This window comes from Bactrocera oleae, chromosome 5 (assembly GCF_042242935.1).
Source record: "Bactrocera oleae isolate idBacOlea1 chromosome 5, idBacOlea1, whole genome shotgun sequence".
Lineage (NCBI taxonomy): Eukaryota > Metazoa > Arthropoda > Insecta > Diptera > Tephritidae > Bactrocera > Bactrocera oleae.
Genome location: NC_091539.1, coordinates 5,375,244 through 5,392,501, shown reverse-complemented (window position 1 = coordinate 5,392,501; position 17,258 = coordinate 5,375,244). Strand labels below are relative to the sequence as shown.

Genomic DNA, 17,258 nt, shown 5'->3' with positions numbered 1-17,258 from the left:
ACAAATTATTTTAAATAGAGTTTAACCCATAATTTTCGAAATATTTTTTCTAATATAACTCTCCTCGCTAAAGAAAAAACATTTCTCTTTTCAAACATAAACATGTCTATTGCTTTTGAGGCATACTTAGCACCCTTTTTTTACCCACAATAGTGCACATGTAGATCGTAAAATTTTCAAAACAACTGATTTGCAGATAAATGTGATCAGTTATATAAATATTATTGGTGTTCATCTTCTTTACTTGCTTTAAAAATACGAATTGCGTTACTAATGTGAAAAAATTAAAGCCTTTTAGAAAGTTCAGACATTTTTCAGTTAGTTGACATAGAAACAATTGCATTTATTAAATTTCATTTTTTATACATTATGCTTAAACTACAAAACCAACACATTTCTTTCACCTGCCATTCCACGAGTGTTCGTAACTGCTCAGCGCTTAAAGCAAATCAACAAACGTTCACTACTACTCAACTATCTCTTTCACTCGTACAAATGCTCAACAAACAATTAATTTTAAAAAATGTTTCACAAAAACTTAAAATCGATTTAGTGCTTCAGTATTTCGTACGACATTTTATCATGGTAAAACCGTTAGTTAGCTTAGTAATCAGTGTGTGTATTTAGACGATTTAGAATTTAGTGTAACTCTGGATATGCTTTGGTCATAGAGTTAGTCAACGGTTATTAAATAATAATTTCAAAATATCAATCAAAGTTTTCAAAACTAAAAATTTCTAAACTACTTACTTCACAAATCTTCAAACGCTCATATATATTTGTAAAACCGTTAATTTATTAGTACAACTATTCATGCTAGAGTTTTGTTCATTACTATATTTTACACATACATTGTCTCTACACATATATATTTATGTACGTACATATATATTACAAATATTTGCAGTAAAATTTTACGCCTAATTGTGTAGTTAGTGGAAAGTATTCTTCAATTTCGCCAGTTAGTTAGTTTCATTGTTGCCTAAAGTAGTTAGTAAAACAACAATAAGTCGTATTTTTTTGAAAAAAAAACTACAACTATTTAATATAAATGTTTTAATTTTTCACCAAACTACTTATAGAACTATCGAAAATCCTCATTAAGAAAAAATAATATTTTTAAACTTATGAAATAAACTTTCAATTTTAAATAATTAAATAAAAGAACACATCAATAAAAAGCCACATACGCATAGCACCACATATTTACATACAAGTACATAGAAATAAATTGCGCTGACATATTCGCATACAAACATATGTACTGAACCAATTAAAAATCACTCTTACTTACATACATATAATATATACTCACCACATGTTTTTGATAAAAAAAAAACCGGATTTTTTTTGTATAAATATTTAAACAAAAAATATCTAAATCTGTTATATAATTATAATAAATGACTTATGACAAATAAGTCCCATAAAACTAGTTATAAGCTTTCCATATGTCTTTTTCGTTTTCGAAAAAAGTTTCAGCTATTTTTTCTACTATTTTCCGCCAGTTTGTAACTGTATACTTTCGTTTTTCCTACCGCTTTCCGAAAAAAGCACTTTTGCCAATTTTCAAAAAAAAAATTCAGTCAATACATATTTGTATTTTAGAATTTATTCCACCAAAGAACATGTATGTTCGTTAGTTAATAAAAATTATGAAAATAAATATGGCAATTTTCTTCAAAAACTTATTTGCACTGTTGCCAATTTTCCATACAAGTATATTTGTAAAGTAGTATATGCTGATATTATCGACAAATATTATATATACTATTAACAGTGAATAATTCCATAGTACTTGTTATCATAAATAATTCAACTAAATTGTGGTCAATAAGTACACACTGTTGCCAAATTTCAGTTGTAATATATTGAAACTGAATTTTCTACTCAAAAACCTTAGTTAAAGTATTCATAATATTCCGCAAAACTTACAATAATACTTTTGTCTAATTTTATTTTAGTGAAGAAGCATACACTGTTGCCAAATTTCATTAGCAATGTGCTGTGACGCATATTTTCTTCAAAGTCGAAATTATACATTTATTTAAAATATACTGAAATATTTGCTAAGAGTTTCGAACACAAAATAATTAAACGGAGTTGAATAGCTAGTTTTAGGCTACCAAAGCCTAAAATAATAATATAATAAAAATACAGCCTTGAAATGGCTGTATGTTATATGTTTTATAAAGGCGTACCATATGGCATGTTAAGTTTAGAACCTCTGTAACGAGATCCTTCAGCTGTTTAATCTAAATTATATTTGCTCTGCTAACTTCATATATCCCTTCCTCGTAAATTATGTTTTCATCAATAAAATTGGCAAATGTGCTGCTTTCGATAGTTTGTTTTTTCTATTTTATTTTATTTATCCGATTTTAAGAGTCATTTCAGCAACGCAGTACTTTCATTTCATCACAAGAGGGTCATTTAACACAATCCTACGAATCAAGTACTTGTGAAAGTTTCAAATCTCTAATTCAAATCAAGAAGATTTAAGTACATTATTTTATTTTTCTTAAGTCTAAAAAGTTTTTAAACCTAATGAAAGTCATTTGTCCTATAGTACTATGAGGAATAGGTACAATAAATTTCAAATCGGTCCTTTCACTGCAGAAGTTTAAATTTCCGAATCTGAATTAAGTAATCTGATTCGCTCTACAACAATAAATGTTTTCAGATCAAATATTTCTCCTTAGAGAATTATTCCTTTTACGTCAATTTCATGTTATAAAAATGAAATAATTTGGTCACATTAGAAAAACATTAATATATTGGAGCTTTTCGGTCAACATATTCGAATTCATTGATGGCAACTCTCATCGATAAAAAAATCTTATCTATATGAAACTCTTTAAAAAACTGTCGCTCCTCAACAAGCGATCTCAAAGTTCCTAGAATATTTTTGTGGTTATGCGGTTATTAAGATGTTTGAAATATCGGAGAGCATCAAATAAAGTACTTGGGAACAGCTTCGCCCGGACTTCAAACTAAAGTTTTTTATATTTTTCGTGAATCTTTATATTAATTATCATTCAAATTAATAAATATTCCCCGCAAGCCCCGTTCATTATTTTACCACATTTGTTTTTGGTCCATCCCCTTTTTCCTCTTCCACTCTCGTTCTTTTCTTACACTTTCGACCCACGTTCTAATTTTTTTCATTTGCCGCTATGCTACGTTCTATGCTCTGCTCATTACTCTGCGCGCAATATAAAATGTCTCTCTTTCTCTTTTGCTCTTACTCTCTCTCTCTTTTTCACGCTCTCTATATATATATCTCTTGCTCCTTCTTCTAACACTAATTTATGCGCTATTACACTCTCGCCAATGCGTTTCTTTAAATTTTATCGTATTGCGTATAAACAACAATATTAAAATATTGAAATAAAATATTGCTAAAAATAAATATTAAATTACCAATAAATATTTCAATTATGCTATCAATTATTTTAAAAAATATATCATAACTAATAACTCTATACTTTATATATGAAAATATATATATATACTTATTTAAAAATATGTTTCAACTCGTCACAAATCTTAATTTATCAATTTAAATAAATATATATACATATATGATACATATATATATATATATATATAATCAATCAAACCAATCGAACATCAATCAATTTAGTATACTCGGCATGAATCTATTCGGATGTAAATTCTGCGAAAACGTTAACGATGAAAGAGTATGCGATCGTAAGAATTTCGACAGCCTGCTGTGGGCGCTCGTCACTGTGTTTCAGGTAGAATTTGCTAGAAAAATACCATTATAACTATAAAATACTTAACAACTTTAACTACTACTACTACTATAACTATTACTATGACTATTGCTCTATTTTGTTTGACTAACTAATAACTAATCTTATGCATTTTTTTTACAAATATGTATAAAAATTTAGTAAGGAAAAAACGTATATTATAAAAAATGTTTATTAAAAAAAAATACAAAATATTTAAAATGTGAATTGCTGTGTTATTTTATGTTGTGCTCAAATAGCGAGAACAGTAAAAAAAACAAACAAAATGTTACTATAATAATTTTTAGTGCATACCTAATATTTTATTTATATTATTTTCATTAAATTTTTTTGCGAAAACTAATTTTTAATTTATTTGCCGCTGTTTTGCTATTTTAATTTTATTTTTTTGCGAAAAATAATTTGGTGCTTCTTTATAGAAATATAACTTAAAAAAAAATGTATATAAATTTTTTATAGCCTTGCTAGACATTTAAGTCTTTCTTATTTATAAAATATTTCGGAGAATTTATATAAAACAAAATTCATAATTTATGAAAGATAATTTTTACGAAAAATAAATTACTTTTTTATAACATTTAATTGGCTGTAAAAAATGTAAATAAAATAAATATTGTTTGTAAAAAAATTTGTAAAATTATTTTTTTTTAAAATTTGTATAAAATTTTTTTTTTGAAAAATTTTAAAAAAAAATTCTTTTTTGTTTTTAATTTTTTATAATTTACTAAAAAACAGTTTTGCTTGCGCTGCGCTATTTTCTGCATTATTTTTCACAATAAAAAAATTATTTTTGTGGTGTGTTGCGTATAAAAACATTTTCAGAACATTTCGAAAATTACAAATAGACACAAATTTTATTTAATTTTTTTACATATAAAATTTTTTGTATGTGAGTATATATGTACGTATAAATATTTAAAGCCATGCTAGCAAATTAGTAATTAGTAAAAATTTAAGAATACTTAGTAGCTAGCGAAACATTTCCATTAGAAACTTTTAGTATAAAAAATAGCAGTATTGCTATGTTAGGTATATCTAGTACAACACAAGTTTCTGAATTACAAGAATGAATTGTTTGTATTCCGCGCATGGTTTAGTTATTGCGTATGTTTTTTCTGAGACGACAGTTAGTTGTTAATAAAGAAAGTGCGACAGAAAGGCTAAATCTACCACAGAATCAACAGGTAAGTCTTTTTAACATTTTTTCATTTCGCATGCATGCATGAGCCCTTGTAAATAACTCAAGCTTCTTCACATATTCACTCACGCCAATATAACTTTTTTGAGAACATGCTCCTCATTTAATCAAAAGTCTCAACAGTTCACGGAAAGAAGTGCTTAAACCGAATTTGTCTGAAAAAGTCTCCACTAAACCCAAAAGATTTACACTCAACTCAAAATATAACTTTGTTGTGGAAAAGACTCACAAAATATTTGAAGTTCTAGTAAAAACACACCACCCGAATTTGAATTCTCTGAAGTATTTTTTGCTCTAAATGCATAGTTCTACTAAAAATGTACAATTTTTCAGAAAAAATATATAAATACTCAAATTAAACTTCACTAAATTTTTTACTTTGAATACTTACTTAAACTACGAATCGCCAGCGATTTCAGTGATCCGCTATCAAGCCTTCTTCTACGGATCTATTAGGGAAATAATGGAACTAAACTCAATCTTTAACTCAATCCATAAATATAGCTGCAAGCAGGTTCTCTTTCTCTCACTCTCACAAGCGTACTATCTTCAAATGCTAGCCAATCAGCATACCGCGCTCATTTTGTCAACCAATCAGCGGACAGTACTTCGCAGTCACTCACCTAATCACTAAAACACTTACACTCATTGCTTGACAAATATTTTTATGCACGACTTTATTGACGTTTCTCAAGCCGCACGTTTTAAAATTATATAACTACAACAGCATTTTGTATATCACTCGCTTACTCATTACACTAAAATTGCTGACATTTTATTCTCAACTTGTGTCTTAAAAACTCAGACTCGCACCACGCTTAAAACATGCTATAAAATCTTTGATACTTAAACCAAAAACAACTAAATGCGCTCTTTAAAACATCAGTGTGTTTACTTTAAGCTCTTTTTATTATCTTGAACACTCTTTTTTGTATCTAATTGTCTGTTTTGAATTACTTTCTAATGCTCTTAAATAATTTTGAAATTCTTTATCAGAATCCACTTCTAATATCCACTTTACTCTAAGTACTAATTTTTAAGATCACTTATACGCTCTTGCTCACAAATACCCCAAAAAGAACAATGCCACTATATCAAACAAATTACAGTGTACTCTTACTTTTAACCTACCTCACTTCCTGACAAATGCTTTTCTCTCACCCAAACCCAGCGTTCACAGTTTAGTTTTCTATCCACAGAACTACTCACTGATACACGCTCTAACTCGCTCTCTTCTACTTACGCGCTTTTCACCCACTCTAACTTGTTTCCACTCAAAAAATAATTTTTAAATTGAGTAAAGATTAAAAACAATACACTTCAGTACTAAATTTATGCGCTCTTTCAAATTTTATTTCAAAGTTTATTTGAATTTTTATTTTTCTCACAAAAAAGTTATAAGAACACACAATTATTTCAGACAAACATTTGTAAATCCTACGCCAAGAAAGAATAGCTTTTTGTAAATAACTCGCAAAACAAGTTTTAGGAAAATTTTTTCCTCAAATCATTGAATCTGAATTTTTTGCTTAAGTTTTTTTATTAATGTTTCGAAAATCATGTATAAAACGTATATATTATATATCTGCCAAATAGCTGTAAATTAATATACATAAACGTATTTAAAGTTACGAAAATACAAAAACAATACAAACAAATATACACAATTAAGAGTTTTAGAACAAAAACAACAACAAAAATATTATCGAAAATACTTGAAAAACAGAAAGTAGGAACGAGAATACACCACAATTTCCTTCAATACCCCAAACAAAGTTCCCCAAAATTTTTCCATACATACAAATATTTAAAAATAAAGTAATATTAAAAATTTTATACCTTCAACTTTCTAAAGTTAAAAAAAAATTCAAAAATTATATGTAATTAAAACAATTAATTTAAATATGATTTTGATTAAAACCAAATATTAACATACAAAATAATATACGTTTATAACTAAACGAGCTGAGAAAACAACAAGTAACTCAAAAACTTTTTTTCTACATTCCGAAAAAATTATGAATTTTCGAACTTTAATAAAAAAAAATTGGAACAAAACTCTCAAAAATACTCAATAATGTTGCAAAAAAAATTTAATTGTGAAAAATATATCAAAAAGTATCCGCCTATATTGAAAAAATGTCCAAAAACCTAACTTTTGAAATTTTCTTTAAAATAACAACAAATAATTAAAAAACAACATCCAAACAGAAAGTCCTAAAAATTGTGATACTTGAAATATTGGAATATTACTGAAAATAATTTGGATAAATAATTCAAATAATCGAAAGCGACGAACCTTTTTAAAAACAATAAGATCGGAAAAATTTACTTAAAATAAATAAAATTAAAAAAAAAAAGAAATTGATACATAAAAACACTCACTCCAAAAATATTTTTCAAATTTTTACAAATCAATTTAAAAAAATTTCCTAAAAATATAAATAAAAAATATGAAAAGTAAAAAAAAACGGTCAAAAAGACAAATAAAAAAATATCAGAAATAAATATTAGAAATTAAAAAGAAATTAACAAAACTATTCTTCAAAATTATTTATTAAAAATATACAGATAAGATGAAAAACTTCCCATCCATTTAAAACAAAAAAAAATATTTTAAAATAAAAAATTTTTAACGACATGGAGTCTAAAAAACTCCAAAAAACAATCCGCAACATTCACTCAAAACAAATATAAAAATTTTCAGAATTTAAATTTGAAAAAGAAAATTAACATATAAACAAACTAATAAAAAAGCCCTAAAAAACTAAAATGCACTGTCCACCCCAAAAACACCAAAAAAAAATTTCAACATTTAAAATTAAAAAAAAAATTAAACACAAAACTCAATATTCCACACACAAAATGGTGTAAAAAAATCAAAAAAAAATTATATTATTCAAATGTTAAAACATTAGAAAAAAATTGAAATAAAAAAATACTGAAGGAAATATATATAAAAAATTTAAAAACAAAAAATACTAATAAAAACATACAGCTCCCATACAATTTTCATTTTTTTTAGTAAAAAGATGCCTAAAAAATTTTGCTATTCCAACTCCCTTTGCTTTATTATTTATGTACATATATAACACCAAATTTTATTTACTTTTGCTGTGTATACAGCTTAAACAAACCAAACAAGCAAATACAACAATATACATAGCATATACCTATTATATACTACATAGATATAAATAAATATGTATACAGTGAACATTATTTTATATAAATACATATATATATATATTTATATATGTATATATATATATATATATAATGTATATAAATTACTAGCTATGATTAATTCATAAACTACTTACTCTTACAACTACTTTTATACTCTTACTCGTATAAATATATACAAATATACATATATATATATATATATAAACTTAACACAATTAAAAAAACTCCCTTATATTTATATATATATATAAATATATACATATATATGCATATACTCGTGTGTGAACCTACAGCATATTGGGCATGTATCTATTTGGCGGTAAGTTTTGTAAATTTGTGGACGATACTGGACTCGAACGTGAATGTCTGTGTACCGAAATAATCAACAAACATCCACAATGTGAATGTGATCGCAAACACTTCAACAACATTTTATGGGCCACTGTTACAGTCTTTCAAGTAAGAACAACACACCAAAACGTTTAATACTTAAATACTCAAAAAAAAAAACACAACTTGAAAAAGTCACGTAACTTCACCCACCCACTTACCTACCTATACACTCAAATACTACTTTACTGCAAACAAAGCGAAACTTTATCTCTCACTAAACAAAAAACTAAAGAGAAATATTTTTACACATATACAATAAACAAATAATATCACTAAGTAGTGAAACTTTCAGTTTTCTTTCCATTTTTAAATAATTTTCGTAATAAATAGTTAAATTTAGACTCAGCTCTGATTTGTAGTTTTCTAAATTGTACTATATACACATATATACATAAATATATAAAACCAAATTAACAAATTTTAATTCAAATAATTTGCTATGCAACCTTTGCTCTCACTATAAAATTTTTGTTGAAATAATGAAATTAATTTAACTAATTTGATCATTTTTCTTTACATATTTAGAATTTGTTGCCTACATGCAGGCGCAAAGTCAATTAATTATACACAAGTGTTACGATGTTATAATTTTATATGATTTTTTGCTAATATTACAATTATTTGAAATATTTTTTTTTATAACATCAAAATATTTGGTTTTTTACCACAACAAAATTAAATATATGCCGTTGCGTACTTGTAAAGTAAATATTTCAAAACAACCATGATATAAACTTTAAAAGTAATATTACACACAATTTTAAAATTAAGTTAGTATTAATTATATTAATAATATATTTTAATTTTATATATTTACAATATTATTTAATTTGTATTTTGATATTATAATAATATAATTTAGTTTTAGATTATTATTTATATTTAATTTACTTAATTAATCTAATTTTCTATATTTTACACGATTTTTGTTTCTCATGTCTTTTTTAATCTTTAAAACGGAATTTTATTTTTAGCTTACTATTTTACATCTATAAACTTTTACTTTAATTTACTAATTTTTAATTTTATTTATAAAAAAAATTATATTTATTAATTAACTTAAAAACTTATTAGTTTTACTGCCAAAAACTCTTTCAAGTTTATTAAATCTTTCCATTTACTTTTATGAAAAATACTTTATTAAAACTTTTTTTAATTAGTATTTATTTTATATTTTTGTGTCTTTTTAATTTAATATATTTAAAACAATTTTTTTTTATTGTATTTTCAACTTTTTAAAAACAGAGTATTAGTTTTTGATCACTGTTTACTGTATATCTATAAAATTCCACTTGAATTTTGTAATTTTCAATTTTATTTATAAAAATTATTTTTATTATATTGATAGTTTGACTAATTTAACACATTTTATTTATCGTACAAAATATATTAGTTTATTGTAGAATTTTAACAAAATAAATTAATTTTTTTGTTTATTTTATTTTATTCAATTAATGTATTTATTTTATTTTATTTATTTTATATTTGTTAATTATTTTATTTTTTTTAGTTTTAGTTTTTTTTTTTATTTATATTTTTTATACTTTGTTGTGTTACAAAAATTGTATTATATTTAATATTTAAATTATTTGATTAAATTTTATTATAATATATAATTTTTAAACAATTTATTTTTCATTTTTTTCTTGTCTAATTTCTAAATATTTAAAAAAAACGTTTTTTCTTATATGTTATTACAATAATTATAATTAATTGTTTTTATCCACTTTCATTTCCATGAATTTATTTTTTTATTTACTTTGCTCTCGTTTTATTTTAAATTTTAAGTTTATTTTTTATTTTTTTATTTTTTTTACCTTAATTTAAATTCTATTTAAAATATTTAGTTGTATTTTAATTATATTTTCCTTTTTCTCTAGGCTCCAAACATTATTTAGTTATTATATAAAATTTTATTATAAAATAATTAATAATATTTAACTATAAATTTCTAGCACAATTTGATTATTTTGCAATAAAAAATTAGTTTCAAATGAAATTTATTTGCATTACATACACATTATTTAGTAGTGTGGTTACTAGTAACGCAAAATTTTGGAAGTAGCACCTGTTTTTTCTTTCATAAAGACGTCACAAGAAAGCGTTCACACGAGTCGAACGATATACATAACTACAAACATAAGTACACAATTACAATATTAGTGAATCAAAATTAATTACAACTATGTACATAAATAAAATCAACAAGAGAAATAGATTTAAGATAAATTGAAGCATATATCTCTGTAATTCCGTTATACTTGTATAATCATGTAAAATATCACTATTTCAAATACTCAAACCCCCCATTACTTAAAGTAATCGTATTAATTGTAAAAAAGGCGGCAATCATTATCTATGACATAGCAATTACTATTCAAATACCCATTAATTAAATGACAAGATAATTACTTTCATAACTACATAGATCATTCCATTACCAGCAATATTAAAAATAAAAGTGAAATAGTGTTACCATAAGAATAATACCTTTCTATTACCAACACATTATATTCGCATCTGCATCGCTCTTCACTATTCAAACCTTTAATCCTGTAATCACACTCTAACTATTAGTCATTATTATATTCACTAAAATGCATTACCAGAAATATTACTTTTATTATTACCTAGGTCATTATGAATTCCATTACCAGTACTGTAAACAGTGCAAATGAAATGAACATTATCGTAAGCATATCATTTACTCAGTACCGCATAAGTTTCGTAATAAAGTGGATCGATTGCGTTCTCAAGTGGATTAGAACTACTTGAGTATATCTAAAGAACAGCAGGTACCCAATTTGCTAACTTTTCGAGATCAGGCAGCATCTGCTAAATCTCTAGTTCAATATTGGTTTCATATTTCACATTACAAAATGCCATTACCCATTTTTTAGTACCATTACTTTTAGCAGTACCATAATCATTGCCTCGCATCATCATTAATGAAACTACCGTTACCTAAATCACTACCATTGCGATCACTGATCTTCAAATTAGTAGTTATAAGATTTTAAATACCGTTATCATTACAATTATATTACCGTTACAGTTACAGTTAACCGTATAAACACCAATTTGTGCCAATTAAAATAATAATTATAATAATTTACGAGTTTACATATCACTGCGTTCTCTTCTCGTTATGCGGTTTTATACTTTTTTACATTTACCGTTAACTAATATAAATTTTGAAATTGAAAGTTGGAATTACTATCGATCTCTTACTGTCTGTATCTGTTATGCTCACAGTTGATCACAATTTCACAAATTAAAACTTACAAAAACGAAACCCAACTGTTTTTAAGCTTTTAAAGAAACTCTCTCTCTCTCTCTAAGTAACGGAGGTCTTAAGGTAATGTTAACTCGTTTTTATTAAATGTATATAACCATATAAGACAACAAAAAGAGTTTATAAAGTACATATTAAAAGCGCTCTACACAAAAATGTTTTTAAAGCTGTGCTTAAAAGCTACGCAAAACAGAAAAACTCAAAAAGCTCGTTTTTGGATAAACCAAAACACGTCACTATTAATAATAGTAGCGCTTCGCTACCACGTTATCAAAATTCAACAGAATATAACGATATTTAAGAATATATATAAATATATAGTACATACGAGTAGATAGGTCTAAACACCAAAACAATGACATTTCCGCTGAAAAGTGGCACACATACATACAAGTTGCGCGCTTTTTGCTGATTATTTTTTTCTAAACGCTCACTTATATCATATTATTTCGTGGAAATAGGTATAAGATTAATTTATTGGAATTTTAAAATTTTTTGCATGCATTCTTATTAAATTAAAAAAGTGTAGAAAATTTTTATAAAAAATAAGTAGGTTTTGAAAATTTATTTTAGGTCTTAGGTTGCTCAGTAAAATTTATAATGCGCTTAAATAACATAAATAGCTTATTTAAAAACACTGAGAGAAATTTATAGTCACTTATGGTAAAATATATGTAAAAAAAATTCCTAAACGAAGCAAAAAATCTTTTATTGTTAATGAGTAAATACTTAGAACGCTCAACAAAAGGACTTTCATATATTACAAATTCTCTCACTAGCATTAAATTTTATAGTAATACTCCAGCTCACATATATCGGCACGTTTTTGAAACTCTCTAAATTTTTACGCAAAACAAAAATGTAAAAAAAAATTAGCAACAAATTTGATTTTTAACATTTTATATATTTAGAAACAACACCACAAATGATAGATTTTTTATTTGCAGTAAGCAATTATAAAATAATTTGCCTTTGCTTTTTGACCAATTTTTGATTTAATTTTCGCAGTGTATTTTGCCATAATTTAGCATTATTTTAAGTTTTTAGGCTTTTTAGTATTTCATTTTTAAATTTAGCTCGAAATATATAACCAAAAAACAAAATGTGTGCTTTTAAGCTTTTTAAAGCTACTTTTAATTAAAAAAAAATTATAATTTTCAGCTTTATAGCGCTTTAAGGCTTAAAAGTATTTATATATTTATTTCAATATTTTGCTATAACTGTAATTTTGGCACTTTATTGTGACGTCTTTTCAGTTTTAGTTGATTCTAAGAAACACTACACTCAAAAAAATGTATTTTCCCAATTAAGTTTTAATTTAAGTTTTTTTTTCACGAAAGATTTTTGCAAAATGCTAAAATTAATGCAATAAAGTGAATAAAAAAATAATAATTTAAAAAAATAAACACAAATAATAAAATTTGTATGCGAAAATGTCGGTACTATTTTTCAGGATTAAGAAATTATCGAAACTATAAATTTTCAGTGTTGGATAATATAAAAAATTTATTTTGCATGCCACTCCAAAAAAAAAAAATATATTGAGCAGATGAAGACTATACAGCTTAACAAAAGTCTTTATTTATTAAAAGAAAATATTTAAAAAAGAATTGCAGCTCCAAAGTTTTTTCAGTATTTCGAGCTTTCGAAAAACACTTTTACCTAATTATATCCGTTGTATTAAAATTCAGTGTTGCTAAATAAATGTGAAAAAATAAATAATATTTATTTATCTATATACATATATTTTACAAAACAAAAATTTTCGATTTTTCCAATTTTTTCTAAAAATTATTAAAAAGCTGTGCCATTTCGAAAAGTACCACTTAATTTAAAAAATGCATCATCGTGCAGTATAATTACATATACGAACATATTTTCGTAATAAAATATTTTCGGGATTTTTCGGCATTACGCAATAAGTTCTTCGGTACACACGAAAAAAAAGCTAGTATATAGGAACTCCTTTAAAAAATTTACTTATATTTTTTTCTTACGTGAAAATCCCGAAAATATGCATACACTAGAAATACGTAGTGTCGAAAGGCAAAAACTCCGTTTTACGTAAGTTGTTATAATAAAGTTATGAAATATTGCTTAAACTGCATTTCTCAGCTGCGACAGTATTTTCATACTCTATTTTAAAGCAATTTAATCTGCGGGATATGTTAAAGAGTCTAAAATTTATCTGCAGGCAAGTGCTGATACCGAATTTTCGGGACTTATTATCGGGATTTTGTGAATTTATAAATAATTTTTTCATAAATTTTCATTAATCCCGAAAAATAATTTTAGCTATAAGCCTTAGAATTTAACTGCATGCAAATACCGATATCGAAATTTTGGGACTGATTAACGGGATTTGTTGATTTTATAAACAAATTTGCTAATTTTAACAAACAAAATTTACATCAATATATGTACATATGTATGTATGTAGTTTAGTGAGTATTTCAATTAATCTCGAAAAATGATTTTAGCCATTACTTTTTTTTTCTAATATATAATATATAAAAATATGAAAAAAAAATTAGCACCAAACGCTTTGCAGAAATCTTGATATATATAAAATTTTTAATTAAAAAAATTATTTTTCTATTTATTTTATATTTATAAGTGTGTGTATTTTTGTATGACTGTTTGTTTTAATTAATTTTATTTACTTAATTACTTATATTTTATTTCAATATTTATTGTAAATACTTAAATAAATTAATATCTTTCATTATTGCGGATATAAAAAAATATTTAATTTTTTGTGCTTTTCTTTGTATTTTATTTACTTTGTACAACACTTTCCTTTACTTTTCGTTTCCTAGTCGTGTCTGTTAGCCTTGTTCCGTTAAATATACTACATTTTTGTTCCAAGTGCATTTGCTAATACAATTTTCTTTATTTGCTTTTGTTCTCTCTTCAACAACACTACGCGCTTGTAGATTCTAACGCAGGAGGATTGGAATGTCGTACTGTTCAATGGCATGGAAAAGACAAGTCATTGGGCCGCATTATATTTTGTGGCGCTGATGACATTCGGCAATTATGTGCTATTTAATTTATTGGTCGCCATTTTAGTTGAGGGATTCAGTTCAGAGGTAGAGTTTTGCAAAACAAAAATTATTTACAAAAAAAAAAAAAAAAACACAAAAAAAAAAATTAAAAAAAAACCGAAATAAATTTGAAAAAATTGGTTAACAAAAAAAAATATTTCAAAGCTAGAAATGTTACTTCCTTTCTAAGAAAATACATTTTTTTCAAATCGCCGGTGCTATAAATAATTTTCCACATAATTTTTTTTCCCACAACAATGCATGGCTTTGGCAATTTTTGGCTGCAACAATTTATTTAATACGAATATTTACGCACTTAAAATATTAATAATAATATACACATATATAACTGTAAAAAATATATATATTTATAACTAGCAACCCGCTTGGTCCACCGTATGTACGCCTTTTTCCCTAGCGCACCCAATTAATAGCTAGAGAAAAATTGTTTTGTGGAAAATTATTTATGCCAGCCAAGGTTCTGAACGCATTTCACGTATTTTATACGTAATGTCAACAACCCAACCGCCGCCGCGGTTTCGCGCGCCTGCTTTCAAGCCAAGCCCACATAAAACGCACACACGCTCAAGCGAAAGCTTGAAGCTTACCACCCTTAACTAGCTTACAATGAATATATATGGTATAAGTTTTATAAAAATGTATAACCACAATAAGCGTAACCCGCCCCCACCACACAGCCGTACCTTTCGACCCACCACCCAGAGCCGCGTTTATGCGTGTGTGCGTCTCAACTGTTTTTGGCGGCGCGTCGCGTTTGCGTGCGGCTGGCGAAAATTCTAATTCTTTGAATTCTCTGATTCCCTCAGCGAAATGAACGTCGCGAACGTGAACAACGTGAATTGGTGAAAAAATTGCGCGAAGAGACGTTGGCGGAGAATTTCAGCGATGCTATGTACGATGAATCGCGTAGCAGTGAAGCCGATTCATCATCGACTAATGAAAGTTACTATGAGGTACGAAATCGGTGGCATAGCGCCGAGGATGTGCGAAAAGTAAGTAGAGTTAAAATTTTAGATTTTACTAACCCGCTGTGAGTCTGTGAGAGCACGAATGCGAGAGAGATAGAGAGAAAGAGAAATGTGATATTTGAGAGAGAAGAAGAGAGAGTATGAAATATGAGACGAAAAATAGTCATAGAGATACATAATTCAAATTCATCTAACAAGAAAGTAATAATTACTTTACTCACACTAATCAAATAGTAATTAAACTTTTTACGTTCACTTAATTCGGTTAATAGATTTTTATCACACAATTTTCTATTTTCTATTTATTTCATTGTATTTTTAACAATTATATTCATTTATACACCGTTTGCCCTTTTCCTAAACTTCAAATTCATTTCTTTGTCCCGGTAATTATAACCAATTACCACCATATTTTCAAAATCACGCATATTTTCACACAATTATTTTCAAACTCAGACAAATTTTTTGATTTTGTACCTTTTATCACATTATCATCACATTATTTCATTAAATCCTTCTAATCTAAACATTTTTCTTATTATAACTCATTATTTTCACTCAAAATAATTACTCAATATTTCAGTCAGTATTTAAAAGCCATTTTTTAATTTTTCATGGCCACTCAATACATACTTTATACCTAACAGCCCTTTATTTACTTTATAATAAAAAAAACTCACTCATATTTAACACTAACAACACATGTAGTAAAAACTGTATACAATCGATTGTTTTAAATTGTCACTAAAATAACAAGTCAATTACAATTTAACAATTTTTTTAACTATCACTCATATTCTGAGTCATTATAACACTTCTACTCACTCGATTGAATTTGTATAAGACATAGAATTACGTTTTCACTCACGTATTTAGCCAAAATTACAATTTTACTCTTAATTTTAACTTCGACGACCATCACATAACTTTTGTTTTTTCAACAGTTAATTCAAGCTAGTCAGCGCTGAGAGCATAAAAAGCTCATCTCAAACAAAAAATCTCATTTATTCCCTCAATATATTAGCACAGAATTCCACTCACTAGCCGCGACCAATAGCATAACGAGTTTGCTCTTTTAAAATTTTTACTCAAAGTAATTTATCTTTTGTCACGCGTTTCGCAGCTACAAGATGCAACCGAGCTGATTCTGGAAACGAAAAGTAATATGCAAAAGCAACAACATCAACGTATGCTACTACAACCCACACAAGATTATCAAATCAATGAGAGTTATTTGAGTGGTGTTGGTGGTGGAAGCAGTGGTTCGGGTAGCGGCAGTGGGCGTAAATCCAGCGATAAGGATGGCAGTAGCAAATTGTTGATGGAGGATGACAAGAATAAGAATTTAAAAAAGGTAAGAAAAAAGTA

The 17,258-nt window shown here is 26.1% G+C and overlaps 1 protein-coding gene across 4 annotated transcripts in view; it reads left to right on the top strand.

The window, feature by feature from the left end:
• Positions 1-17,258, top strand: part of Ca-alpha1T (Ca[2+]-channel protein alpha[[1]] subunit T) — a 211,804-nt gene that overhangs the window by 180,783 nt on the left and 13,763 nt on the right. For 3 of the 4 annotated variants that reach the window (XM_070110658.1, XM_036359654.2, XM_036359652.2), the window contains 4 exons: positions 8,460-8,625; positions 14,791-14,946; positions 15,729-15,914; positions 17,014-17,244. In XM_070110658.1, coding sequence (XP_069966759.1) covers positions 8,460-8,625; positions 14,791-14,946; positions 15,729-15,914; positions 17,014-17,244 — 739 coding nt within the window. Of the gene's footprint in view, positions 1-3,646; positions 3,762-8,459; positions 8,626-14,790; positions 14,947-15,728; positions 15,915-17,013; positions 17,245-17,258 lie in introns of all 4 variants that reach the window. The other variant, XM_070110657.1, reaches the window with a different exon arrangement.